Raw genomic sequence first — 26,907 nt, 5'->3', positions numbered from 1 at the left:
ATGTTAAGCGAACTTTTGGTGTCCTCCAAGCGCGATGGGTCATTAGACGGTGCCCGGTTCGACTATGGCACGAAAATGATGTCGCAGAGCGCTGGGCACCGGAAGATGGTGCGTGTGACTGCGTGTCTCATATTGCACTGGGCACCGGAAGATGGTGCGCTTGTCATGACTGCGTGTCTCATATTGCACAATATGATAATAGATGATGAAGGGTTTGCTGCAGAGCACTGGGCACTGGAAGATGGTGCTAGCACAAGTCACGGTATTGCAACCCCTCGCTGCAGATGGGTGTAACACGAGTAATGAATACTTGATTCATCACTTCACCGATATGTGGAGGGAAATATCTCATTCAACTCTGCAAGCTGATTTGGTTGAAGAGGTATAGAACCGTAGAGGAGGGGGCGCAGCGTAATATGGATTCTCTATGTTGTTCGTGTTGTATCAAAAATTTTCGTTGTATAATTTTCCCTTTTATATTAATACTAAGAAAATTTTGTTATAATTTTTTTTATTTTAATTATGCACTATGTGTTTTAATTATTATAGGCAAACAATTTTTAATATAGCTAAAATCAAAATTTAACAACAAATGCTAGAAAATAATTTTAATTGGTGGCACGGAGGGCCACCATTGTGGTGGCCAAGTTTTGAGGGCAAGGGCCAAGTTTGTTTGGCATGCCCAAGAAATGGTGGCTTGGGCATGCCCAAGAGGGCCACCACTGTGGACACTCTAAGGTACTTCTCTTAGAGCATCTCCAATAGCGGCTAGCCCACCGGCTAGCCGAACCACTGGGATCGGCGAGCCATTAGGCGAGCACACGCCGATTTGAAGGCGCTGGACGCCAGGCTGGCGATCGGCGAGCGATCAGCCAACGCATTTTTTTTATTATTTTCATTAAATTTTTGAAACATTATATAATCGCGATTTTCACGTCATTTCATTTGCACCACTTGTTTTAACGAGTTTTCTCTCTATCTAAATTTCTATACAAGAGCAACAACGCGAAATGAGTAATGCGGGTGATAGTAGTGGTGGTAGTGATGGGGATGCTGAGGAGTACGAACGGCGAATGAACGAGGCAGTGGAGGCCTACATGAACCGCGAGATAGAGCGGTACATGCAAAGGGTCTTGCAGCCGGCGGTACCTCGCCCTCGACCCGTTGTCCACCGCCGAACAGTGAATGATCGGGATCACGTAGCTGCACATCAGCGGCTATATGACGACTACTTCTCAGAGAACCCGCGGTTTGGGGCCAACTTGTTCAGTAGGCATTTTAGAATGCGCAGGGAATTGTTTATGTGTATCGTTGACTCTTTGGAGCAGCGATATCTGTGTTTTCGCTTCAGGCACGATGCGGCTGGCAGACCCGGCCACACCCTTATTCAAAAGTGCACGGCGGCAATCAAGCAGTTGGCCTACGGAGGCGTGGCAGACATGTGGGATGAGTACCTCCACATCGGTGAGTCGACTGCCTTGGAATGTCTTATGTATTTATGTCAGGGTGTGATTGCTATATTCCGTGATCAGTACCTTCGAAGCCCTACCCTCCAAGAATGTCAGGATCTGGTGCAGATGCACGGGGAGCAGCATGGGTTCCCTGGGATGTTAGGCAGCATAGATTGTATGCATTAGGAGTGGAAGAACTGTCTGACTGCCTGGAAGGGGACCTACACGACCGGCTACAAGGGAAAGAATCCCACGATGATCCTCGAGGCCGTAGCTGATTACCGGCTGAGGATCTGGCATGCGTATTTTGGGGTAGCCGGGTCGAACAACGACATCAACGTCCTCAACTCGTCCCCCCTCTTCAACGAGCAGTGTCAGGGCATCGATCCGACCATCAATTTTGTGGCCAACTGCAACCGGCATGATATGGGCTACTACTTGGCGGATGGGATATACCCTAGGTGGCCCGTCTTTGTGAAGACGATCAGGCACGCAAATGATGACAAGAAGGCCTACTTTGCGGAACAACAGGAGTTGGCGCGCAAGGACGTGGAGCGCACATTTGGTGTGCTCCAATCTCAATGGGCGACAATTAGGGGTCCAACGTGATTGTGGTATGTCGACTGCATTGCTGATATAATGTACGCCTGCATTATCGTGCACAACATGATCGTCGAAGACGAAGGCGTACAACTGACTAATTGGGCCAATGACGATACTGATGCAGCCGGTCCAAGCCACGGAAGGGCCACCCCTAACATACGACGTGGGATACCTCACGATGAAGCCGACCGCCTCCAGGCACATGCCGACATGCGCCAAGTGGATGCTCATATTCAACTCCAAAAGGATTTAATTGAAGAGTTGTGGGCACGGAAGACTGCACGGTGATAATTTTTTTCTTTATTATGTAATTTTTTTTTAATGAATGTACTTTTTTTTAAATGAAATTAATGAATTTTCTCGTATATGTCTCGTAAATTTAATTCCGTAAATTTAGTTGTTTTTGAATTATTTTTACTGCGGCTAGCCTTTGGCTAGCCTATTTGCTTAAAATGATGATGTGACAGGTGGAATTTTAGTGTTGATGACATGGCGCAGGAGAGAAAGTGGCTAGCCTATGGCTAGCCTATCTCCCACTATCTCCATTGGAGATGCTCTTACTTTCCGTTTCTCAAAATTTGGCTAGATCGGGAGATCTTAGGGTTCATCAACTGAACAAAGTTCACACAGATTCAGTCCTCTAATTTTAGCATTTTCCCCTAAGTTTTGTGTCACCGGAAATTTCTCAATTGTTCCAATAAGAATTTGTGAAGATACGCTAGTAGATGTTTGTTTTCAGCATTTTGGTTAAACTGTTTAGAGTCATTGAAAATATGTTTTTACTGATTATTTTGTTACTCCCTATTTGTGGTGAAAATACATTATTCTTTATTGTAATCTGGATATTGTTTTAGAGACTACTGTGTTCAGAGAAGGTTTACGTATTTTCATTTTTATGTGTAGTAGTAGTAGTATTTCTTAAAGATGATTGTGTTCTTCTATTGAAGATATGAAAGGACCTTTTGAAGGTTATTTTCATTTTAATTGATAGTATAACTTCAATTATATTGATTATTTCCCCATTTGATCTTTTTTGCTTGATGTGTTTTGATCTTGTTCAGTTCAGAGTTCACTAGTTCACTTCATGTATTGTGCTGAAAATTTTATGCCACTCTACTTCTGGATGGATATACAATCTGTGATTTTGTTTTTATTGGTCCTCAAGTAGTTACTGTTGTCTGTTGTGTGATTTATCTTTAAGCAGTGACTTAACGTTTGTCTTGTCTGATTTGAACTGCAGCTTGTTAATGGTTTTTTCCTCTTTTCTAGCTGAGGCCCGAGCTTGAAACCATAGTATAAACATGAGTGATGTGACTGAAGGTTAGTGAATCTATACATTAATCTTGTATAAAAAATTTATAGCTATTTTTTAACTGATACAATGATGTGTACTTATAGCTGTAGTTTGAAAATAGATTGCAACGATAGTATGCCTCTTGAAGGGATGGCATTGCTTGGTAAAATGCATGAGGATACAAACGTTACACTACTGCATCTGTTCACTCGAATTGGACATGAAGCTGATTTAAGCAAAACGAGAAGGGAGTTGTTCAATCTCTTGGGTAATATACCCGATCTTTCACTCACTGACCAATTCGTTGTTTGTGAGACTCTTGGGAAAAATCCGGCACGGCTGGATCTGTTTATGGGGCTGTCTGATTCTGTGAAACCTGCGTATGTCACGCGTGTTCTCAAGGAGAAGGGGAAGCGTCAGGAGTAAGCAATCTTTGTAGCCAAGTATTGAATGCGGTATGTAGGAAAGCTTTTGGTGATATGTATTTTGTTGATGGTGTGTACTTTTGATTACCGGAAATATGAGAACTTTTGCTTATATGTAAAGATTGTGACCTTATAAGTTATATGGTAGTACTAAATTGAAATCTGGATGTGTTATTTATTTGTTCTGTTCTTGATTGTAAACTGTGAAGAAGTACATGAGACTGCCTGTGTACTACTTAGTAATTTTGTTAATAGTAGTAAGTCACAATAATGGATAATAAAATTTTAAAAATGTTTTATTATAACCATTAATAAAACAAGTCACAGTAAACCAATTTTAGATACATAAGAATTTTGTTCTGAATCAAACCAAGGCTGGAACTACAGACTTTTGGAGCGGAAGATGGAACATCATTGTCTCGAAACTTTTGAATCCTTGTGTTGTGTGCACTAGTCTGTATTGAATTTCTCAGCGCTTGTCACGGGCCCTTTGCCACTATAATTGCCTCCTTTTTTATGTCCGAGGTGATACATGAGCTCATTATCTAGTACATGGTCCGGTGCCACTATAATTGCCTCCTTTTTTCCGGAGTCATGGAATACTCCCTTCGTCCTTAAAATGTTGTCCAGTTTTGTCATTTTAGTACATCCGTGAAATATCGTCCATGTTTTTCATTTTTCCCCCTTTTTTTAGTAAATGGACCTTATTTTCAACTAATTCATTACACTAATATTTTATTATAAAAACATACATAAATGTGAGACCTACATTTCACTAATTTTTTTTACTTAGTTTTTTTCACATTTCTTAAAATACGTATCAAGTCAAACTTGGACAATATTTCGTGGACGGCGGGAGTAATATTTTTCGAGGTAGCTTGGTTAAAAGAATTGAAGTTCGACAATATTTCGGTTGCTGAACACAAGATTGGAATTATTAAAAGGAAATTGATTTACTATTAAAAATAATTTATGTAAGTACTAGTAATATTCGATTGGATTACAAATAATTTATGTAAGCGTTTCACTGACAATCGCAAGACAATTTAATCCTAAATAAATTTTTATCTGAACCTAAACTCAATTTGAGTCCCCAACTTGCCTAAACACAATTTCAGAATCCGCTCCGCTTGACGCCTTATTCTTCTTCGATTTTCCATTGTAGACGGAGATTGGCTCAATTCAGAGTTGCCGCAACTCTTCACGCTCTATCACGCCCTCCTGTAGTTTTCACGGGAGCATCCAGATGCATTTGTAAGGTAATTGCTCTGGGTTTGCGAAAATTTGATTGCAATAATTCTGATAGGAAAATGCCTATTGCTGGAGATCTTAGGGTTTACGCACTTTTGAGTTCATACTGATTAAATCCTCTAAGTCTTCGCACGACGTCGGATTTTCTCTTCGTTTTGTGTCAGAGCAGTTTCTCTAATTTTCTAATGAAGATTTCCTCTAGTTTCGTCTAACTTATTCTTCTTCTTTTCAATTGACTTACGCTTAACATGAGATAATATGAAATTGCTTCAAGTTTGCTTTTGGCATTCTTTGGTTATTCTTTTATGGAATGCAGAAACGAAACAGGATTTTATCATTTTGTTGTTGAATGTTGGAAAATTTCGGAGAGAATTGAAATTGAATTGATCAAATATTATGTTTTTTTTATTCTGATAAAGATACACTTGTAGAGGTTTATTTTCAGCATTTTGGTTAGACTGTTTAGGGCCATTATTATGTTATTGCTTGTTGGATTTTTTCAGGCAATTGATGTTTACTGACCATTCTGTTCTTTCTGGTTACAATATATTAATCTCTATTATTATCTAGATATTATTTGAGAGATAATTGTAATCAGAGAAGGTTCATGGATTTTCATTTTTATGCGTGGTGTTTTTTAGAGATGATTGTCTTCTTTTAGCGAAGATATGTTGGATTTTAGGCAATATGAATGGACGTTTTGAAGGTTTATCACGTTCTTTGTTGGTGGTGCTGCATTTATTTTCATTTTGAGGATAGTAGAACTTCAATTAGATTGATAATTTTTCCTATTTGATTTTTTGCGTGATGTGTGTTCCGATCTAGTTCAGTTCACGAGTTCACTTATTGGATATACAGTCTATGGTTTGTTTATATTAGTCCTTCAAGTGGTTACTGGTGTAGAGTATGTTTTATCAGTAAGCAGTGGCTTAACAGTTGCTTTGTGTTTGATTTGAGCTACAGAATGTTATCAGTTTTATGCTCTTTTCAAGCTGAGGCCTGAACTTGAAAGTTGAAACACACTAGACATGAGTAATGTGACCCAAGGTTAGTGAGTCTATGCATTAATCTGGTAGCATATAGCTATTTTTGAACTGAAATACAATGATATCTACTTTTAGCTGTAATTTGAAAATAGGTAGCATCGATACGGGGCATAGTGAGTGTAAGAAACGCAAGGCAGTTGACGGGATGGAAGGTGTTCTTGCTTTACTTAGTAAAATGCACGAGGATACAATTGCTACACTACAACATTTGTCTACTCGAATCGGATATGAGGTTGATTTAAGCAAAACGAGAAGGGAGTTGTTCAATCTCTTGGGTAATATACCTGATCTTTCACTCGATGACAAATTTGATGTTTGTGAGACTCTTGGAGAAAAACCAGAGCTCCTTGATCTGTTTATGGGGCTGCCTGATACTGTGAAACCTGCGTATGTTAAGCATGTTCTCAAGGAGAAGCGTCAGAATAAGCAAGCTCTGTAAGCAAGTTTTGATTGCAGCATGCAGGAACACTTTTGGTTATATGTATTTTGTTGGTGGTAGTTTTTTTGTGGTTACCGGAACTATGAGAACTTATGATTTTCTGTAAAGAATTAAGGTTGTGATCTTTATGTTAGTATTTGATTAAAATCTAGATGATTTGATTTATATATTGTTATTCTTGATTGAAAATTGTGGAGGAATAGAATTGAGACTGCATGTGGACTATATTTTTTAGAGTGAATTACATTTTTGGTACCTAAATTTTAGATTTGTATCAAACTTGGTTACTGTGGTACTCAAATTTTAAAAATAATCACTGGACTGAGATTAAATATTGCTAGAGCGATTTTTGCATTTTTTAGACATTTTTTAGTTTAAACTCTCTTCAAGCTCCTAAAGGGTATTCTGGTCTATTTGTGATGTGAGAGAGTACAACTTTAGGGAGGTGATATCACATTCTAAGGTATCCAAATTGGAATTAGCCGAGGAAAAATTCAACTTGCATCAAATATTGCCTAAAGGTTCTAAATGATTGAATGTACAAATTTGCTCTCTACCCATTTGAGGGCGATTTAGTTCGAAAAAATGAGAAAAAGTCAGTAGGACCTTCCGAAAGTGATATATTGAAAATATATTGAAAACCTTTTTTTTATTTTTTCAGGTTTTTTCTATAAATACTACATTTTACACATTTTCACATCACACACATTTTACACCCAAATTTTCACTTTCTATATTTTTATTAAATTATGCATTTTTTTTAGTTATTATAGTCCGATGATTTTTATTCTAATTGAATTAAAATATACAAATAATTGATAAAATAATGTGATTTGTGGTTGTGGCTTGTCCACTATTGGACTGGACAAGTTTTTTGTGGCTATAGACAAGAATTTGTGGCTTGGACTTGGCCAAATTATTGTGGACACTCGTAATTCACTCTATTTTAAATGAGGAAGGAGTTCAAGAAATTAATACTTGCCACAAAATGTCAATTTGTTTCTCACATTACAAATTGACAAAAATACTCTTCTAAGGGCTTGATGGTAGTCTAGACCAAAAAAGTGTCCAAAAGGTGCCATCTAGCGATATGTTAAATCAAAGTCTAAAGACAAATGACAATATGTTTAAAGTGTGAGTACCGCATTTAATACAAATCCAAAGTTTAGGTGCAATAAAATGTTAGTAATTTAACAGTTTTTCACATGTTACTATTAATTTGTTGCAGTACACATACCTCAAATTAAAATTTATAGATCCGCCACGATACAACAACATTAGATGCATATCTATATGTATTTCCCACATCGATGGTTTCTATCATGCTCAATAAGTTCCATAATTGACATCACCTTCGTATTTCATTTCTCGCTGCCTATCTCAAAGATATGGAGAAATGAGTCATAAATATATCAATTTCATGCAAATAAAAAAATCGAATTATATCACCATTTTAAACTAAATAATCCTTATTATTGTTAGCCTTTTTTAGTAGTACTGGTATTAAATTTGGAAGTTTAAAGTTGCGTCGTGAACGTGACTTGGGTAGAGTTGAAAGGTCAGCAATTTATGGATATGATCAAATATTAATACATACAGTTTAGGTGATTACTACATAAATAGATGGTTGGCGATCAAGTTGTATGGTTTGAAAGGAACAGATGTGACCCGTTCTTGATTATTTCCTGCGGAAAGTGCATGGAAACATATATATTGATGTCGAAATGTTGTTTTATTCGTTCGTTTCTTTTGTTTTCAATCTTACATTTTTTGTTAGCGAGTGCACTACTGAAAACAAGCTATTTAATTTGCTTAGTTAGTAGTTATACCTTCGTCTACAAAAAAAATTATAGTAGTGAATGATACGGGTTCAAATACTTACTACAAAATGAGTCAAGTAGAGAGAGATAAGGAAAAAAGGTTATTGAAATATTATTAGCAGAACTAGAAAATGAGCCAAAATATTAGATGCAGAGAATTGCCATAAATAAATAAAGAGTGATTTCGGTAAGCTGCCTAAAATAGAAAAATAAGACTATTTTTTGTTAATAATAATATTATATAAATAAATATTTCTATAATAATATGAATGAATAATCTTTTATTATATGTGCCTGACATAATAGACCTATAAATGTCAACTTGTTTGCAATTACACCTTAACGTGGGGACTTCAACTACTTCTATGAAGCAACCTAATCAATCAATTTCCAACCTTCCCTTTCGCCGGAAGAATATATACTAGTAGTAATATTAATTTATAACTTAATCAAGGTTCATTTCACATAATCACCATTCCCTTTAATTTTATACAACAAAAATACAAATAGTAGTAGTACTACTTTAGAACTTAATCAAGGTTGATTTGGCATAATTAACAACAATGAATTCAATAAAACGCGGATCCTGTATTCATAATATTCCCATGGAATCTTTTTTTTTATCGTAATCACATAATTAATCAAAATAAATCTACATATGATGTTGTGCAATTAAATGACAAGATACTAAGTAACACTCAAACTTGTTAATCAAACCCATTATAAAACCATATATTTCACATTCCATCATCCAAAATTTAATAATACTTGGAATGTCATCATTGACTTGACTTATTCTCCTACAAATAAATACAAGTAGATGAAACTTCCTCCTACCTCTTATAATCATACTTATATATATTGCTATAGTTAACACACTACACATTAATTCCAAATACCTTTAACTAAAACATTCCATCAAAAAAAAAAGTTGTGAAAAATGGCTTTGGTCACAAAAATGAGTGATATTGAGAGAGAAGCAATTAATAAGATAGGGAAGCAGCAGATCAACCATTTCAGCCACCGCCACCCGCTGGAGGCGGCGGAGGTCCACGGCGACGACGACAAACTAGGCGCGTGCGCGGGGTGCGAGCACGACATCGTGGGGCCGGCGTACGTGTGCACGAAGGCGACGTGCAACTTCGTCCTCCACGACCTCTGCTCCGACCTCCCGCGGCGGCACCGCCACCGCTGCCACCCCGGCCACCCGCTCGCCCTCCTCCCCTCGCCGCCGTACAGCGACGGCGAGTTCACGTGCGACGCGTGCGGGGAGTCGGGGCACGGGTTCACGTACCACTGCGCGGCCTGCAAGTTCGACCTCCACGTGGAGTGCGCGGCGCTGCCGGAGGCCGTGAAGCGGAGCGATCATCAGCATGACTTTGTGCTGACGATGTGCGGGGAGAATTTGGACGGCGGGGATTTGGTGTGCTGCGGCTGCGATGATGATCGTGTGGCTAAGGGTGGATGGATGTATTGTTGCTTGGATTGTAAATTAGGTTTGCATTTGGCTTGTGCGGAGACTTGTTAATTACATGCTTAATTATGCTTTAATTAATTGTGGAGACGTGAAAAAGATGTCCCTTTTCTGCAACTATATTGAATGCACTTCAATTCACGAATTTAATGTTGAGAGCTTCTACCTTTTTCTTACTATTTGAAATAAAGTTGTTCTTCTGTGTAAAATTCGCATTTTGACTTGAAACTAGTTCAACCGAACAAGTATGATTAGTTATGACTTTAATTTACAGTAAAATTCCAAATTATTTCAGATCAGTTTAATCTTAGTGACTATGAGATAGTGTATTATGTCTACAATACAACGAATATAAATTAAGATGATAATCAAGAGAGACGATATTCAAGGTGGCTATGCATAAGAACACATGAAGTATTGGGAGTACAAATTTGTTCAATATAGAGGAGTGTTCATCTATCTAGGGAATGATTTATTCTTTCTCGGAATAAATCAATTGCATAATTTCTAGACTTGCCTATCAATCAATTACTAAAACTGTGATCCTCTTCCTTGGATAAATTAGTTCTTTGCTATAGTTTGACATAAATACTAGTAGTACTATAATACTCTCTTAATCCCTTAAAATTTACTATCCACTGATATTATTAAAATTTTAATACCCTCATTATACTATAATGATGTGGATTTTACTATCCACTAATATTATTTAACTATTTTCACAACTCATTATATTATAATAATACAAATTTCATTATCCACTAATATTATTTTAAATATTTTTTCTCTTATTTTATTAAATTCACATTAACTGTAAACTCCTTTATTTTTGGGAGGCGGAGGTATTTTTATGCTTTTACTATAGAAATTTGCACTAAAAAGTAGAGTTTGATGTGCAAAGCTTTTTTTTCTATTCTTTTGTAATACAATAAAATAGAATAGTGTAATTGTCATCATTTTTGCCATACATCCAATTTGTTGCATCCGAGATCTACTTTAGAAGAAGAACTAAATAAATAGTAACATCAATATTCGCAAATGATAATAAAACAAGGAGAATGAGAATATTGCGAACACCTTTTCCACATGCTATACGTATTGATGATATTAAATTATTAATAAAGAATTCAGGGATACATCTAACAAATCTTTTTCTACTAACTACACTAAACTAAATCTTTTTCAACTAACTCCACTAGACTAAAAATAATATAGTTTCGTTGGGTTGCGTACCAATTCTGGAAATATTATATGCTTCTTTTTGCACATGTAGAAATTATTCTTAATTACAAGCTTCATCTCTGGAACTAAGGGCATCTCCAATGCCGGCTAGTCGATTCTCGTCGCTAGCCGGTCGGCTAGCCGAACCATTGGAATAGGCTAGCGGGAAATCGGTCAAATTTTCAGCGTGGGCTAGCCGATTGCGTGTCGCTGGCCGATGCGCTGGCCGCCATTGTGGCGTGCCGATCGGCCAGCGATTGGCCAGCGCTATTTTTTAATTTTTGAAAAATTATATTATGTATTTTTTTAATATTTTTTTTATGAATTTTTTTTTAATTATGTAATTTTTAAATAGGCACACGGACGACGGGCTAGACCCAATACAAAATTAAGAATTGTCGGCTAGCGGCAAACTATAACAGATTCAAGGCATACTAATATTGTTTAATGTATTTTTTAATAAATTAGTGAGGAGTAGAGTGGGGCGGTGGCCCGTGTGTGGAATATTGACGTCTAATATTACGAATTTTTTTAAACATTTGTTTTCTTTCATGAACTTTGATCTTGACATATAGTTATATCACGAACTTAAATAGTTATTTAATTTTTCCCAGCATCGAAAAAATCCAACTATATTAAAATGAGATGAATAATCATATATGGCTTCTAGTGACTTTGTTATCACGTTATTATAATTTCCAGTAATAACCATATCTTATGTGATGTAATAACAAATGAAGTGTAGCCGGATTTTGTCGCTAGTGGAAAAAATTAAACAATTATTTTAAATACGTAATATTATATGTCAAGTTTAAAATTTGTGGAAAAAACAATTTTTTGGAAAGTTTCGTGATATTGGGCGCCAATATCCCTACTATTAAAGCTGGATTCGAGCTTAATTAATTAGCATGAATTTAAGAGAACTAAATCATTCGAGCTTCGTTATAACTAAATCAAAATCATTAGTTCATACTCTGTCTGTGTTGAAATATAATCAAATGAAAAACATGCAATGAAATGATGATATGATCAAGAAGTGAATAAAACCAGCTGAAAAGGAGCAATAAGACCATAATGTTATTGCCAGAATTCATAATTTTCTAAACAAAAGCAAAAATAGGCGATTTATTTAGATACACATACATAGGCATACATGTAGCCTTGAGTAACAACTTCAAGGCATCAAGAAACGGAGAGTTTGGCAAGCGTTAGCGCTAATACTCTCACACCGTTTGCGATATCCTGTTGCGCTGCGAACTCTTCAGGCTTATGGCTATATCCTGCCAACAAAAACCCAAAAATCAATCAATTTCTCCACATCACTTCTGCAGAAACTATGCGTTTGCTTGCAACTGCGTGCGTGCATGGAAATCGCGTTGTTGCATATGATAGAAACCGTACCTTTATAGCATGGAATGAAGATCATGCCCATTGGAGATATCCTGCCAACATTTACAAACAAGGTTTAAGGCACGTCGTGAGAAAGCATTTTCCAGTTCGATGATGAAGGAAACAAAGTGAACGAAGCATAGAGTTTGGTGCATCCACCTTAAGGGTGATCGCGTGTATGCCAAGAATGATTACCTGGCCATGAACAGGGAATCGTGATAGGCTCTGCTGATCATCTTCTTGTAAGGCATGTTCAGTTCTTGGCAGGCTGATTCTCAGTTGCTTTGGTGATCAGCTCTTCTGAGAGTGCGGGTGGATCTTGGTTGACGATCTTGAATTCTGAGAGCTCGCTTTTGAAATGCTCAGGGCGGACTGATGGATTTTCTCGATCACAAGATTTCTCCTCTGTTCATCTATGTCGCGAGTATCTGCAATGGTCACATTCAACAATTTGGTTGCAATGCAATGAAAGTGGTGACAGATTTGCAATTCGGGCCAAAGGTCATGATTTAGATGGCAAGTTAGCGCAAAATAAACATACCAATCTCCAAATGTGCTTTGCTCGGTATACTGTTTATTGCTCCGGGATGCAGCTCCAGAATACCTGATTTTACATCATTTTTTCAACCACAAAATTTAGTCCAAGCGATCTAAGTCTCAAACATGAAAGGATGGAGGATGTGCTGCTCACCAACGGTCCCAACATTATCGATTGATCCAGATTCTAAAACATGTTTCTCGACAGCAAGAGCTAATTCTGCAGCAGCTAGTCCTGCATCGTTTCTGTTCCAAAATGTTGCATAGACGAATTGGATTATGGTGTTGCAAATTACACAAAACTTCCCACAAGTATAATTGATCGATCTACTCATTTGGACTCTCAGTTTCCAGCTATTTGGTGCTCAAACTTGGAGAAAATAATATACCTCTTTGGCATCAGAACAGCTCCAGCATGCCCTCCATTGCCTTCAGAATCCACTTCGATGCTTGCTGGAGCAGCAATGCCGGTGACAACACCAATTGAGATTGCTGCAGATACGCAAATTAAAGCAAATTTATGGGAAGTTTCCCTAATTTCAATCATAAAGATAATCATTCTCGGATTAACCTTCTTCTTCCAAGATGGGACCTTGCTCAAATAAAAGCAGAATAGCTTCCCTTTTCCAGAAAAACGCTGGAAAGGTCCTCACTGTTCGTGTATCCAGCAAACTTGGCAGCATCAGAGAAGGATATGTTTTGACCGTCGACTGTCCTTTTAAGAAGTTGGGCCAATTTTTTTTTTTTTTTTTTTTTTTTTTTTCAAAACAACCGGGGTATTTCGAACCCCGAGAAAACGCTGGAATGCTTCCGCAGAGGGTCTCCCCAAAGCGGCACACATCCAGAACAGCCTCATCCGATCACGGGGGAGTCCGGGAGAAGAGGAATCACGTTGAGGATTTTCGACCTCAGCCGCCAACTTGCAGGTTGCCGGCACCCAAGGTCATGTCTCAGACCGGGATTGTCGGTGCCGGGCGAGTGGCCCTCGTAGCCATTCCCCCCACTCCTGTGCCTGGAAAAGGTACAGACACACAGAAGGTGTGATCGGTGTCGGAAAACGGCAGTCACCTCAAGGGAAGACCTCAACTGGAGGTACGGACTCAGTCCGCATTCAAGCCGACCGATATTGGTCGGTGCATCACTCCAGTGAGGCCCCCTACCGGGACCATCCTCACGCCCCATCCTGCGGTTGACGCAGCAGACGGAGTGCGATTCTGGCCTCAGCAGAGACCGTTTTTTATTTACTTGTCTAATACTTGATACCTACATAAATGGCCAGCGAAAAAGAGTGAGACAAAGCAACATACCGCACTGAACTGGGAACTGGGAACTGGGAACTTGTGCGTGGTGAGTCAGTATTGCATTGTCACGTGTCTTTTAGAGTATCTCCAGTGCCGGCTAGCCGATCCGCGTCGCTAGCCGAATCATTGGAGCCGGTGACCGGGAAATCGGCCAAATTTTCGGCGTGGGCTAGCCGATTGCGTGTCGCTGGCCGATGCGCTGGCCGCCATTATGGCGTGCCGATCGGCCAGCGCTATTTTTTAATTTTTTAATTTTTTTATTTTTGAAAAATTATATAATGTATTTTTTTATGTTTTTTTTTATGAATTTTTTTTAATTATGTAATTTTTAAATAGGCACACAGCGAGACCCCCGTTCGGCTAGCGGCAAAGTATAATAGATTCAAGGCATACTAATATCTTTTAATGTATTTTTTAATAAATTAGTGAGGAGTAGAGTGGGGCGGTGGCTCGTGTGTGGAAGCCCAGATTTTTTTTATTTTTAGTAAATGTACTTTTTTTATTTAAATAAAATTAACAAATTTTTCCCGTATGTGTCTAAATTTAATTCCGTAATTTAATCGTAATTTTAATTACGTAAATATAGTATTTTTTGAATTATTTTTATTGCAGCTAGCCTTTGGCTAGCCTAAATCTGATGTGGCAGGTGGATTTTTAGTGCTACTGACGTGGCAGGGAGAGAGAGAGTGGCTGACCTATGACTGACCTATTTGCATTGGAGATGCTCTAAGAGCATCCGCAATGGTGCTTAGGTCAGCCATAGGCCAGCCATTCTTCCCCTGCCACGTCAGCAACACTAAAAAAACCACCTGCCACATCAGATTTAGGCCAGCCGCAATAAAAATAATTCAAAATATACTACATTTACGGAATTAAAATTACGATTAAAATACGGAATTAAATTTACGACACATATACGGGAAAATTCATTAATTGCATTTAAAAAAGTTACATAGATAAAAAAAAATTACATGCATAATAAAGAAAAAAAACTATCGCCGTGCAATCCTCCGTGCCCACAACTCTTCAATTATATCCTTTGGAGTTGAATATGAGCATCCACTTGGCGCATGTTGGCAAATTCCTTGAGTCGGTCGGCTTCATCGAGAGGTACCCCCTGTCGTACACTAGGGGTGGCCGTTCCGTGGCTTGGACCGGCTTCATCGTCACTGACCCAACTAGTCAGTTGTACGCCTTCGTCTTCGACGATCATGTTGTGCAAGATAATGCAGGCGTACATTATCTCGGAAATGCATCCGACATCCCACAAACGCGTTGGGCCCTTAATTGCCGCCCATCGAGACTGGAGCACACCAAATGCGCGCTCCACGTCCTTGCGCGCCGACTCCTGTCGTTGCGCAAAGTAGGCCTTCTTTTCATCACTTGTTTGTCGGATCGTCTTCACAAAGACCGGCCACCGAGGATATATCCCATCCGCCAAGTAGTAGCCCATATCATGTCGGTTGTCGTTGGCCACAAAAGAGACGGCTGGACCGACGCCCTGGCACTTCTCGTTGAAGAGGGGAGACGAGTTCAGGACGTTGAGGTCGTTGTTCGACCCGGCTACCCCAAAATACGCATGCCAGATCCACAGCCGGTAATCAGCTACGGCCTCGAGGATTATCGTGGGGTTCTTTGACTTGTAGCCGGTCGTGTAGGCCCCCTTCCAGGCAATCGGACAGTTCTTCCACTCCCAATGCATACAGTCTATGCTGCCTAACATCCCCGGGAACCCATGCTTCTCCCCGTGCATCTGCATCAAATTCTGACAATCTTCGGGAGTAGGGCTTCGAAGGTACTGCTCACCGAAAATGCTAATCACGCCCCCACAAAACTCCTTCAGACATTTCAGGGCTGACGACTTACCGATGTGGAGGTACTCATCCCACATGTCTGTCGCGCCTCCGTACGCCAACTGCCTGATTGCCGCCGTACACTTTTGGATAGGGGTGTGGTCGGGTCTGCCAGCCGCATCGTGCCTGAAGCGGAAACACATATATTGACGCTCCAATGCCCTAACGATGCGCATAAACAACTCCCTGCGCATTCTGAAACGCCGCCGGAACATATTGGCTGAAAACCGCGGGTACTCTGCAAAGTAGTCCTCGTACAGCCGCTGATGTGCAGCTACGTGATCCCGATCAATCACTGCTCGGTGGTGGACAACTCGTGGAGGGCGAGGTATCGCCTGCTGTTCCACCATACGCATGCACCGCTCCATCCCGCGGTTCATGTAGGTCTCCATAGCCTCGTTCATCCTCCGTTCGTACTCCTCAGGATCCACACCACTACCACTACCACTACCGCTACCACCCGCGTTACTCATCGTTCGATGATGCTCTTGTACAGAAAGTTAGAGAGATAGAAAACTCGTTAAAACAAGTGGTGCAAATGAAAATGAAACGAAAATCGCGTTTATATATGATTTTTTTTTTTTTTTTAAAAACGAAAATCGGCGCTGGCCGATCGCTGGCCGATCGGCTAGCGCTTCGGCCAGCGACGAGCGATTGGCCAGCCCACGCCGATCCGCTCGCCGAAATCGCCCTCGCCGGTTGCAATGGTTCGGTTAGCCGATCGGCTAGCGCGACGAATCAGCTAGCCGGTCGCTAGCCGACCATTGCGGATGCTCTAATAATATAACAAATACTAACTTTCAGTGCACTCTTGTAATCATTTTAGCCAAAATTCTAAATTACCCGAGTATGAGCAAATAATTAAATAGTTTCAATATAATCATTTAACAGAAATAAAATCAAGCTCAATAATTAAATTTTTAGGTTTTCTCCAATCATAATACGTAAAACATATCACAATAATAATTAGTATATAAAAATTAGTAAAAACTAATACTCCACTATTTTCTAAATAAATATTAAAATAATTACTATACATAAAAAAAAAAAAAAAAAACTTAGCATCTATAAATTATGTGATGCTAATAAAGAAATAATTATGATCTCTCAAATTTTCCAACATGAAATGGGTCTGGAGATTAGTAGCCCAATCATTTTCGATTATATAACCCCACGTCATAGATTCTAATCATTCTATTCTCACATGAAAATGTGAGATGATTATATATTTCATATTCAATTTTAAATTGAACCTGTGTTATTATATTTTATATGGTATCTAATTCAATTTTAATTTAATATTATTAGCTTAATTTCAAATTTAATTGGTTTGAATAATAGTCTTAGAGTTTCTAATTCGGAAATTAGAATTGGGCCTAATCAACCTAGTTGATATTGCAGTTCAACTTTACTCTTTCTTAATATGACAAATTGACCCACAAACTTTAATCGCTTAAATCTTTGGAGACAACGCTCTTTTTAGTCGCCCTTGATAGTTAGGTCTGCTCATTCGGCAGGTTCCGGTTCTAACTGGATCGGTTGACCGGTTAACCAGTTTTACTTTTTCATAAATCTTAGAACTAGAATCGGTATCGGTCGGTTCCAGTTTGAAACCGAACCAATATGTAGAATTTATTTGTAATTTTAAATTTCAATACTAAAAGAAATAATAATCCAACATCTAGAAATATAACAAATACTCTCTCCGTCCCATTAAATATGCAACATTTGCTTTTCGGCACATGATTTTATGTAGTCTTGTTTTGTGAGTTAATGAAGAGAGAGTAAAGTAAGAGAGAAGAAAAAGTAGAGAGAGTATTGTTTTCATTTTTAGAAACGTTTCATTATTAATAGGACAAACCAAAAAGGAAAACGTTTCATTTCTAATGGGATAGAGGCAATAATACCTAAAAATTCAAATATACTAAAAAAAATACAAACCGTTTTTGAGTGAGACCTATTAATAATTAAATAAGAGAATGGTGGATTGGGTGCTATTTTGAGTGAGAAATGAGAGAAAAAGTTTATGAAATTCATAAATAATATAATGAAAAATAAATTTAAGGAATGAGTCATGAATATCAACTTAATTAGTGAAATAGGAACAAATATCCTTTTATGAAAGAGGGGATATTTCAATTATATATAGCCCCATTTTCCTAATTTGCAATTAGGTCAATTTCATATCTAGTACTAATATATAACACTCCCTCCGTTTCTTAAAAATAGAAATTTTAGAAAATAGGAACGATACAAATTTTAATAGTATGAAATTGATAAAGTAAGAAAGAAGAATAGAAAATATTAGTAAGGTAAGATAGAGGAGTGGAATACTTTTAACTTTGAAAGTACATATAGGCAAGTGGTTTGGACTGAGGTGCAATATTATTTGAGTGAAGTGAGGTTTAATATTTAAATAGTTGAAAGAAGATACTAGGAAATGCAACAAGAAGAAGTTTTAATTTGATTTGATACATCAGTGATGGTAAAAAAATAAAAATAATTCGACGATAATTATTTGTTGAATCACTTACTATTATAAATTCAAACTGGAAATAAATAAGTGGCTCGTACTAGCTAGCACGCACACAACAAAAGCCTATTCTTGCACTTTGCAATGAATTGGCTATTGCAATGTTTTAGAAATAATGACAAGCAATTGAACAAATGTATAGGCCCTAGCACTGGCTTGTGTCAATTGCGGTGGCTCGTTTGCTCCAAATTCATCGCTGCATGTATTAACATCGGTTAGAGCTGCTGATCCTTTGATTCGTAGTGAACTGATGCTACCCATATCTTGCTTCGGTATCAACGACTTGCATTCATTCAATGTGTCCACAGCATCACCGAAGACCTCGATGCATGTGTCAATTATTCCTTTGTTGCCAGGATTGGACACCGACTTGGCCACGTCTATCGAGGCTTGTGTGGCCGATACTGCATTTTCAAGTGCGATCTCAGCCAGTCCTCGAGCATCTGCTCCACTTGACCCAGGGTCGGATCTTAAAACTTGAATGCATAGAGAGGGATTGTTGGATCTGGTACAAAAATCATCTATCAAATCGGCTTGGCATTGACTTAATATTGCTAGACAAACACAGACTATGGTCAAGTAAGACATTATTTCTTCTTCGTGTATTTCAACTTTCTCACCTTATATTGACAATTTTATAATGTTATAGAGTTGACCAAAATATGATAATACATCATTAATTTTTATCGCAATTTGTCATTTCCTTAAAAAGGCAATGTGAAATTATTTAGACATAACACTAGCTTTATGTCCTTTTAATTGAGGATAGAAATTTATGAATAGATTCAATTTAATATCCCTTCCCTATTCAGCAACAGATTCAATTTAATTCAAGAATGATAATATACTACTATTAAAAAATTTTATTTTTTAGAAACACAAAAATTGAGATGCAATTACTAGTGTTGAAAATTTTAAAAATAACCATATTTAGAACGCAAAAGAAAGCGTCCCTAAGTTGGGTGTAAATTATCTTAATCTTTTGTTTTTTAGGACGCTTCTATTTGTGTCCCCTAATTTTAGTTGAGACACTAACAATAATGACACTTTATGAATTATTAGTGGTATAATTTGACACACAAATTAACATTCTTAATAGTATTAAAAAGCATCCTTATTTGAATTTTGTATTATACTATTATTAATATCCATTCCCTATTCAGCAACTGATTCAATTATTTTGAACAATAAATAAATGTGTACTGTTGTAAATTAAGCATTATGTCGAATAGTGCAGAAATAGATATATATTTAATATACCATTAATTAGTTTGAAATTTGCCAATTTATTATGATATGCTTGGAATATTATTTCTACATCTGGAGTTAATGCTGGAGTTACCGTGTCATTATTCTTGTCCAATTTCTTCGATAAAACTTCCATTTCATGTCCCAAAAGAATATACACTTTAAATTCGGCATACATGTTTTAATGTAAAATTAGTAAAGTAAGAGAAATATAGAGAGAAAAAAATAAATAAAATAGTTAGTGGATAATGAGTCACACCTCATTAGAGAAAGAAGAGTTCAAAATTAGAAAATGTATATTCTTGTAGAATGGACTAAAAAGGAAAGAGTGCATGTTCTTGTGTAACGAATGAAATATTAAATTAGAGAAGTACAATAACTATGATTTGGCAAATCACAGTAACTTTTCCCATATATATATATACCTTCTTTCTTAGTCGCGAAATGACACATCACATGAATTTTAGCATTATCTCTACATAATAATATATGTGCACATAGTTTGTTTAATCGAAATTACATTAATGATTATTCATTTAACTGTGATCGTAATTGCTTGTAATTCTAATACGTACTATATGTCTATATCAATATCATCACTTAAGGAAATATTGTGTTGGTTTTTTTTAATTTTACAGTGATGATGTATAATTAGAATAGACGTCTATCTTAATCTTCCACTGCCTGTATGGTGGTCATAAATTTTAAAACTTTTTATATATATACCTTCAAATAAAAAAACAAGATCCTTGTATATGAGAGCATCCCATCGCGGCATCCGTCCGTCCGTGCCAGCGGCAAGGACGAGCTCATCAGCCGCTATAAGTCGTTCGTCCGAGCTAGCGGAACGGCGCTGCTCTTAGCTAAGAGCACGTCCGTGCCGCTGAGCACCCTTACGTGACGTGTTCTGCTTGGCCAACGGCATAGCCGTTGGCATATTCAATTTTTTTTTTAAAATTAAAAATTAATTTGAAAAAACGTTTTTAAATAATAAAAAAAATATTTTCTCACTTCCCAAAAAATTATATCCGTTTTCTACCCACTTTTATTTTATTTTTCAATTTTTTCCCCCAAAATTCACATTTTCATCTATAAATACCCTCACTTCAACACAAAAGATCACATTCTCATCTATTCTATCATCTACATTCTCTCATCTTTTTTCTCATATTCTCTCATCTAAATTCTCACCACACTACACAATGTCCGGCTCCGGCGATCACCCCTCCGGCAATCGCGGTTGGAACCACGATTGGTTCAACTCCGACTCATTCCCTAGTCCGGAAACGCAATTTTCGGCCCCTCCTCAAACCCAAGGTTTGCAAGTTGCGGGTGAGTACCGCCCTTACCCGGTGGACGACCAAAATGCCTCCAGGTTCGGGTGGGCACCCGAACCCGGATCGGGAGGGAGCGGAAGCTCTACTCCTACTCCTACTTCTGTTCCTACTCCTACTCCTCCTACTCGTGGAACCCGCACCCCGTACACTCCGGGTGAGATGATGGCGATGTTCAAAGCCTATTTGGCACTCTCCGAAGATCCGGAAGTTGGCACGAACCAAATCGGGGAAACGTATTGGTGGCGCATCACTCGTCTTTACAATGAAACCCGGCCGGGGGGAACCATCTATCGCAATGATAGTATGGTGCGCAATTGCATCTTCAGATGCAATTACGCAATCGGTAAGTTCCAGGAGTATTACCTCGAGGAAGAGCGGTCGGCGGGGAGCGGCACGAGCGAGCTCGACATCATTAGTGCCGCCTTGGTGACCTACCAACGCATGGAGTTGATAGCGTTCAAGTACCTCGATTGTTGGCAGGAGGGGCGCCTTCATCCGAAATATAGGGGCGGCGTAGTAGCATCCTCCTCCAACTCCTCCAGCAAACGGTCGAGGTCGGTAGCCCTATCCGACGGCGCCTCCGATGATGTGGCTACCCAGCTTGCCGGAACTAGCTTGGGTAGCCCCGACACTGGCCCGAGCAGTTCCCGCCTGCCGCAAGGAAGAAGGCGACGGTCACCCGCCGTCGCGCCCCGACGCCCCCGCCCCTGCCCCCGCTCCCTTTGTGCCTCCTCCACCCCCGAACAACACGTTGTGGGCCCTCTTGGGTCAACTCTATATGAACGATACGTCTAAGATGACTCCAGAGCAACTTGCAACACATGAGCAAATGATTCGGAGTCTCAAGAGAACATTGGGGATAAATGACTAGTCTTCCACGGGGGTATTTTTTAGTCTTTAATTATGTAATTTTTAATTTGTAGGATTTTAATTATGTATTTATTTTGTAGGATTTAATTTATGTATTTTTATTTTTTAGGATTTTAATTATGTAATTTTTATTTTTTTTAATGTATTTTTATAATATAGAAATGTTTTTAGTAATTGAAGTATTTAAATTGAATAATAGAATGGTGAGACTCTTGAGCTTGTCCTTAGCTAAGAGTACGGATGTGAGTATTGTGCTCTTAGCTAAGGACAAAGAGTAAAAGTGGGTTTGGGCCCACCTCCGTACTCTTATTTAAGAGCACGGATGGGGATACTACGAGGTCCAAGACTTGATTTGAGATATAGAATGCAATTCAACTCCATCTATATATAATGCAAATTCAAGATCATATACTGATCCACTATTCCCGCATTACAAACCAAAATAATGCAACTAAGTAAACTATAGTCAACTATAAAGAAATTAAATCCCAATTGCTGATAATAGAGATGTGGACTAATTCAAACTTCTCTCATTGACAAAAGAATCTCATAAGTTGGCAGCTAGTATTCCCATTTCTTTTACTCCAACTTGCTCAACATGTTTGCCAAATCAATTTCATACATATCCCACTCCAATCTCCATTGATCATCAACCCCCATTCCTCCATAGAAGAGAGAAAGAACAGTGATGGAGACAAAGCACTTCAGCCACCAACACCCCCTAGCATTCCACCAAGTCCACCAGGGCTCCCAAACCCACTGCTCCGGCTGCAAATCACCCGCCACCGGCAACGTCTACGCGTGCTGGCAATGCAGCTACTTCCTCCACGAGCACTGCTTCCACGCGGCCCGCTCCCTCCGCCACCCCTCTCACCCCCTCCACCCCCTCTCCCTCGTCCCTCTTCCCACCTATCCATCCGCCTCCTTCATTTGCAATTCTTGCAACCTCCCCGGTGACGGATTCTCCTACTGCTGCACCGCCTGTGATTTCGACATCCACGTCCACTGCGCCCTAAACCCTAACACTAACCCTAACCCTAACCCCAATTCTCACTATCATCACCCCCAAAATCCTTCTACCTATCCTCCTCCCAATCCCATCCAACCTACAACTTATCCTACCATGGCATACCCTCCGCCGCCACAGAACTACGCTCCTCCCACCGCACATCCGCCTCACCCGACCTATAGCACTGTCGTCAACGCCACCACCGCAAATCCTCCACTGACAGGCTATCCACAGCCAAATCCACCGGCACCCGCGGCTGCCAATCCTCCACCTACAGTCTATCCACAGCCAAATCCACCGGCACCCACGGCTGCCAATCCTCCACCTACAGGCTATCCACCGGCACCGGCCGCTGCGGTCAACCCCACGGCCAATCCGGCGAAACCTCCGGCAGCGGCCATGATAAAGCACTTCGGCCATCCGCACGTGCTGAAGCAGATGGAGATCGAGGAGAAGAAGGCGAAGGTGTGCTCGGCCTGCGAGTGCGAGCTGAGCGGCAGCGCGTACTGCTGCACTGAGGCCTACTGCACCTTCAACCTCCACAAGGACTGCTTCGACTCGCCGCGGGAGGTGAGGCACAAGTCCCATCTGGACCATCCGCTAACTCTCCTTTCCGCGCCGCCATACAGCGACGGGTTCACCTGCAACGCGTGCCTCAAGGACGGCAAGGGCTTCGCCTACAACTGCGCGGCCTGCTCGTACGACCTCCACATCGACTGCGTGCGCTGGCCGGACGCCGTGGCGCGGCCTGACCATAAGCATGAGCTCAAGCTCTACTACTCGTCGGCGGCGGGGTCCGGCCAGGAGGCGGCGGCGTTTGAGTGCGACGTGTGCAGGAATCCGGTGCATGAGATGGCGTGGCTGTACTTGTGCCGGGAGTGTGATTTCGGGACGCATCTGGAGTGCGTGGCATCAGGGATCAGCCAGCAGCAGGATGCGGCGAAGACGGAGGATGAATTGCTGAGGGAGATGGAGCTCAGGTTTGCTGTTTTGCAGATTTTGCTGGGAGCCCAATCACAAAGAGGGGCGCCATCAATTAACTAATTTCAATGGACTTGTTTTCTTCGTGTTATCGTCTTGTAATTTGATCATCACAATAACTTTGTATTCATAGCAAAACTATTGTCCAATACTAGGACTAAAATTCAATTGAAATTCGAAGTCTTTTTTAAAATAAATTTGTCTCATTTACCTAATAAAACAAAAACACTACTACTATGCTCACTCCGTCCCTTTGTAGTAGATGGGTTTCTTTTTGGGCACGAGATTTAAGAAAAGTTATTTTAAATGAGTTAAGTAAAAGGAGAAAAACTGTTTTTATGCGTTAAGTAAAAGGAGAATAAAGTGGAAAAGAAAAAGATAGAGAAATGAAGAAAGAGTAAAGTAATTTTTGCCAAAAAAGAAAATGACTCAGCTATAATGTGACAACTCAAAAAGGAATACGACTCAGCTATAAAGGGACGGAGGAGTACAATTTTAGCAATTGAACAATTCCACAAAGCTTTAAAAATCCTTATATTTTCAAATATCATATGTATCATATTCGAATACATATATTAGAATATTTCAATTGCTAAAGTATTTTTCTATCTACTAATATTTCTATCTGAACCCCATATGTTTCGGGACGCATATTGTGGCATCTACCTCTCCCAACATTTCATGCAGTACGTTCACATCGATTTTCTTCTTCACCATTAAAAGTAAAGCAAAATGTGGTTCTTTAATTAATCAGAATTTGATTGATGTACGCACATATCCACTCGACCCCAATTTGATGTACGCACTTATCTACTACTAAAATAAATTATTTTTTCAGAGTATACATGAACATGGCAACTGATCATGGATTTAGAGGCGGAGACCGCTACGTTTATATTTCTCGGGTAAACGCTCACTATTTGCGAACAATTAAGTAATTAATTTAAGGTCAACTATCTCCTCAAAAGTATAAGCAAATTGTTTGACTATAAACCCAGAGTTGTTATGAAAACGACAAGCCAGCAAGGCTGCACGATCTACTTAATTCTACCATTGACTTCTAATATTGTGCTCATTTAATTACAAATATTGAAAACGATGATGTGTTAATTAGTGCATATCATGACTAGTAATTTCTGCATGGTATCCTATTCACCTACTTTGAGGGATTTTTAATCGACATTACATTTTGGGATCAAGTTGCATAATTAAATGCATTTATCAAAGATTGACTTTTCATTTATATAATAAGTCAATGAATTAGAAAAACTCCCATGGTTAAACTTCACCAATCAAATAATTTGCCAACTCACAAAACAAAATTATAATCGCACCACTTGAACATTGGACACTACAAATACTACATGGTAAAGGACTAAAAGCACACAAAAAACAAAATGAAGAAATTCCACGGCCACAAACACGGTCTAAAACTAGCCACCGCCGAGGATTCCGGCGAGAAGACCTGCTCCGTCTGCGAGCAAGACCTCTCGGACGCCACGGCCTTCTCATGCACGAAGCGCGACTGCGACTTCATCCTCCACCAATCGTGCTCCGAACTACCAAAAAAGCTGAAGCACAAGTCCGACCCTAACCACTCCTTCTCCCTCCTCTCCGAGCCTCCGGAGCACAGCCTCTACTACAGCTGCGACGCCTGCGGCGACCTCATCCAAGCCTTCGGCTTCCAGTGCGACGAATGCGACCACAGAATGCACGTGAAATGCGCTCTCCTGCCCGACTCGGTCGAGTGCAAAGCGCACGAGCACGCTCTCAAACTTCACTACACCACCACCAAGGCTAACGTCGACGGCTGCACCTTCTTCTACTGCGACGCGTGCGACGAGGCCGTGACGGAGGGATACTGGACTTACTACTGCAAGGAGTGCGATTTTGTTACCGATTTGGATTGTGCCTTTTCTGCTGAAGCAAAGGAGAAAGAAGAAGAAAAAGAAGAAGAAGACAAAGAGGAAGAGGAATTGCCTATTGAATTGCAGCTAGCGAAGGCGAGAATTGACATGGAGAATCAGAGGGCTAGGCTGGAGTTTCAGATGCAAATGGCGCGGCAGAATGCGCAGTTCATGAACAGCCTCGCCAATTCATGGAGGAGAACCTTCTGATTCATCATGTTCATGGAGTATCTTGTTTGTGTGTTCGGGTTGTTGGTTCAATTTAGTCTTTGAATGTTTGTTTGTTTGTTTGTTTATATGCATCATTCTACTATGTATTGTATGGTCATCTCTCTATATGGTGATGATTTTCAATGAATGCCACTTTATAATCAATGCAATATAAGGTACTCCCTCAGTCACTTAAATTTTGTCATAGTTTGATCGGTACGAGTTTTAAGAAATGTAATGGAAAGTGGGTTGAAAAAGTTAGTAGGTAGTGGGTCCTACTTTTAATGTGTTAGTTTTATAATAAAATGTGATCGGAAATGAGTTAGTGGAATGTGCGGTTCATTATCAAAAAAGGAAAAAAATTAAATGTGACAAAATTTGTGGGACGAACAGAAATGGAAAAATGTGACAAATTTTTAGGGATGGGAGGAGTATTGGAGAATAGGGATAGAGGAAAATACCCGAAAAATCAAATATCGGATTAAAATCAAACGAAATTTAAAATTTGATTCTATTTAATTTTGGTTTGGTTCAGTTTAGTTTAAAATTTTGGCAATATTCGATTTTTCAGGTTCAGATGTTTAAAAACTGAAAAAACAAAATTTTATTTTTTATATTATATTATGTTATACCTAAAATAAACTCCATTTTTCGAATTTTGGATATATTAGTGCAATTTCAAATTTTCAGGTTTGGATTTGATAGTTT

The 26,907-nt window shown here is 39.3% G+C and overlaps 4 protein-coding genes and 2 pseudogenes across 5 annotated transcripts; 4 read left to right on the top strand and 2 right to left on the bottom strand.

Annotated features, from left to right (window-relative positions):
- The first annotated feature begins 4,818 nt into the window (after nt 1–4,818).
- Nucleotides 4,819–6,674, top strand: LOC125214833 (uncharacterized). Its single transcript, XM_048116007.2, has 3 exons — nt 4,819–5,032; nt 5,988–6,071; nt 6,163–6,674. The coding sequence occupies exons 2-3, from the start codon at nt 6,053–6,055 to the stop codon at nt 6,507–6,509; spliced, it is 366 nt and encodes a 121-aa protein (XP_047971964.1). The 5' UTR covers nt 4,819–5,032; nt 5,988–6,052; the 3' UTR covers nt 6,510–6,674.
- A 2,533-nt stretch (nt 6,675–9,207) lies between these two features.
- LOC125201748 (protein VACUOLELESS GAMETOPHYTES pseudogene) lies at nt 9,208–9,953 on the top strand (annotated as a pseudogene).
- Nucleotides 9,954–12,061: 2,108 nt separating this feature from the next.
- Nucleotides 12,062–14,222, bottom strand: LOC125185806 (ureidoglycolate hydrolase-like; annotated as a pseudogene). The gene is made up of 7 exons (XR_016135286.1): nt 13,522–14,222; nt 13,340–13,442; nt 13,105–13,196; nt 12,955–13,017; nt 12,609–12,841; nt 12,426–12,466; nt 12,062–12,304 (listed from the first exon to the last, which is right to left on the bottom strand). The product of XR_016135286.1 is annotated as an ureidoglycolate hydrolase-like (transcript).
- A 4,508-nt stretch (nt 14,223–18,730) lies between these two features.
- Nucleotides 18,731–19,225, bottom strand: LOC148931490 (pectinesterase inhibitor-like). Its single transcript, XM_089064807.1, has one exon. It carries the CDS (start codon nt 19,223–19,225, stop codon nt 18,731–18,733), a length of 495 nt encoding a protein of 164 aa, XP_088920933.1.
- A 3,477-nt stretch (nt 19,226–22,702) lies between these two features.
- Nucleotides 22,703–24,256, top strand: LOC125219545 (uncharacterized). The gene has a single exon (XM_048121558.2). The coding sequence runs from the start codon at nt 22,781–22,783 to the stop codon at nt 24,143–24,145; it is 1,365 nt and encodes a 454-aa protein (XP_047977515.1). The 5' UTR covers nt 22,703–22,780; the 3' UTR covers nt 24,146–24,256.
- A 1,223-nt stretch (nt 24,257–25,479) lies between these two features.
- LOC125202282 (protein VACUOLELESS GAMETOPHYTES-like) lies at nt 25,480–26,396 on the top strand. The gene has a single exon (XM_048100657.2). The coding sequence runs from the start codon at nt 25,480–25,482 to the stop codon at nt 26,197–26,199; it is 720 nt and encodes a 239-aa protein (XP_047956614.1). The 3' UTR covers nt 26,200–26,396.
- The last annotated feature ends 511 nt before the right edge of the window (nt 26,397–26,907 follow it).

This window comes from Salvia hispanica, chromosome 2 (assembly GCF_029641045.1).
Source record: "Salvia hispanica isolate PSC_SH4W2 chromosome 2, Shi_PSC_v1, whole genome shotgun sequence".
In the NCBI taxonomy this organism is placed as follows: Eukaryota; Viridiplantae; Streptophyta; class Magnoliopsida; order Lamiales; family Lamiaceae; genus Salvia; species Salvia hispanica.
This window is presented reverse-complemented; position numbering and strand designations above follow the sequence as displayed.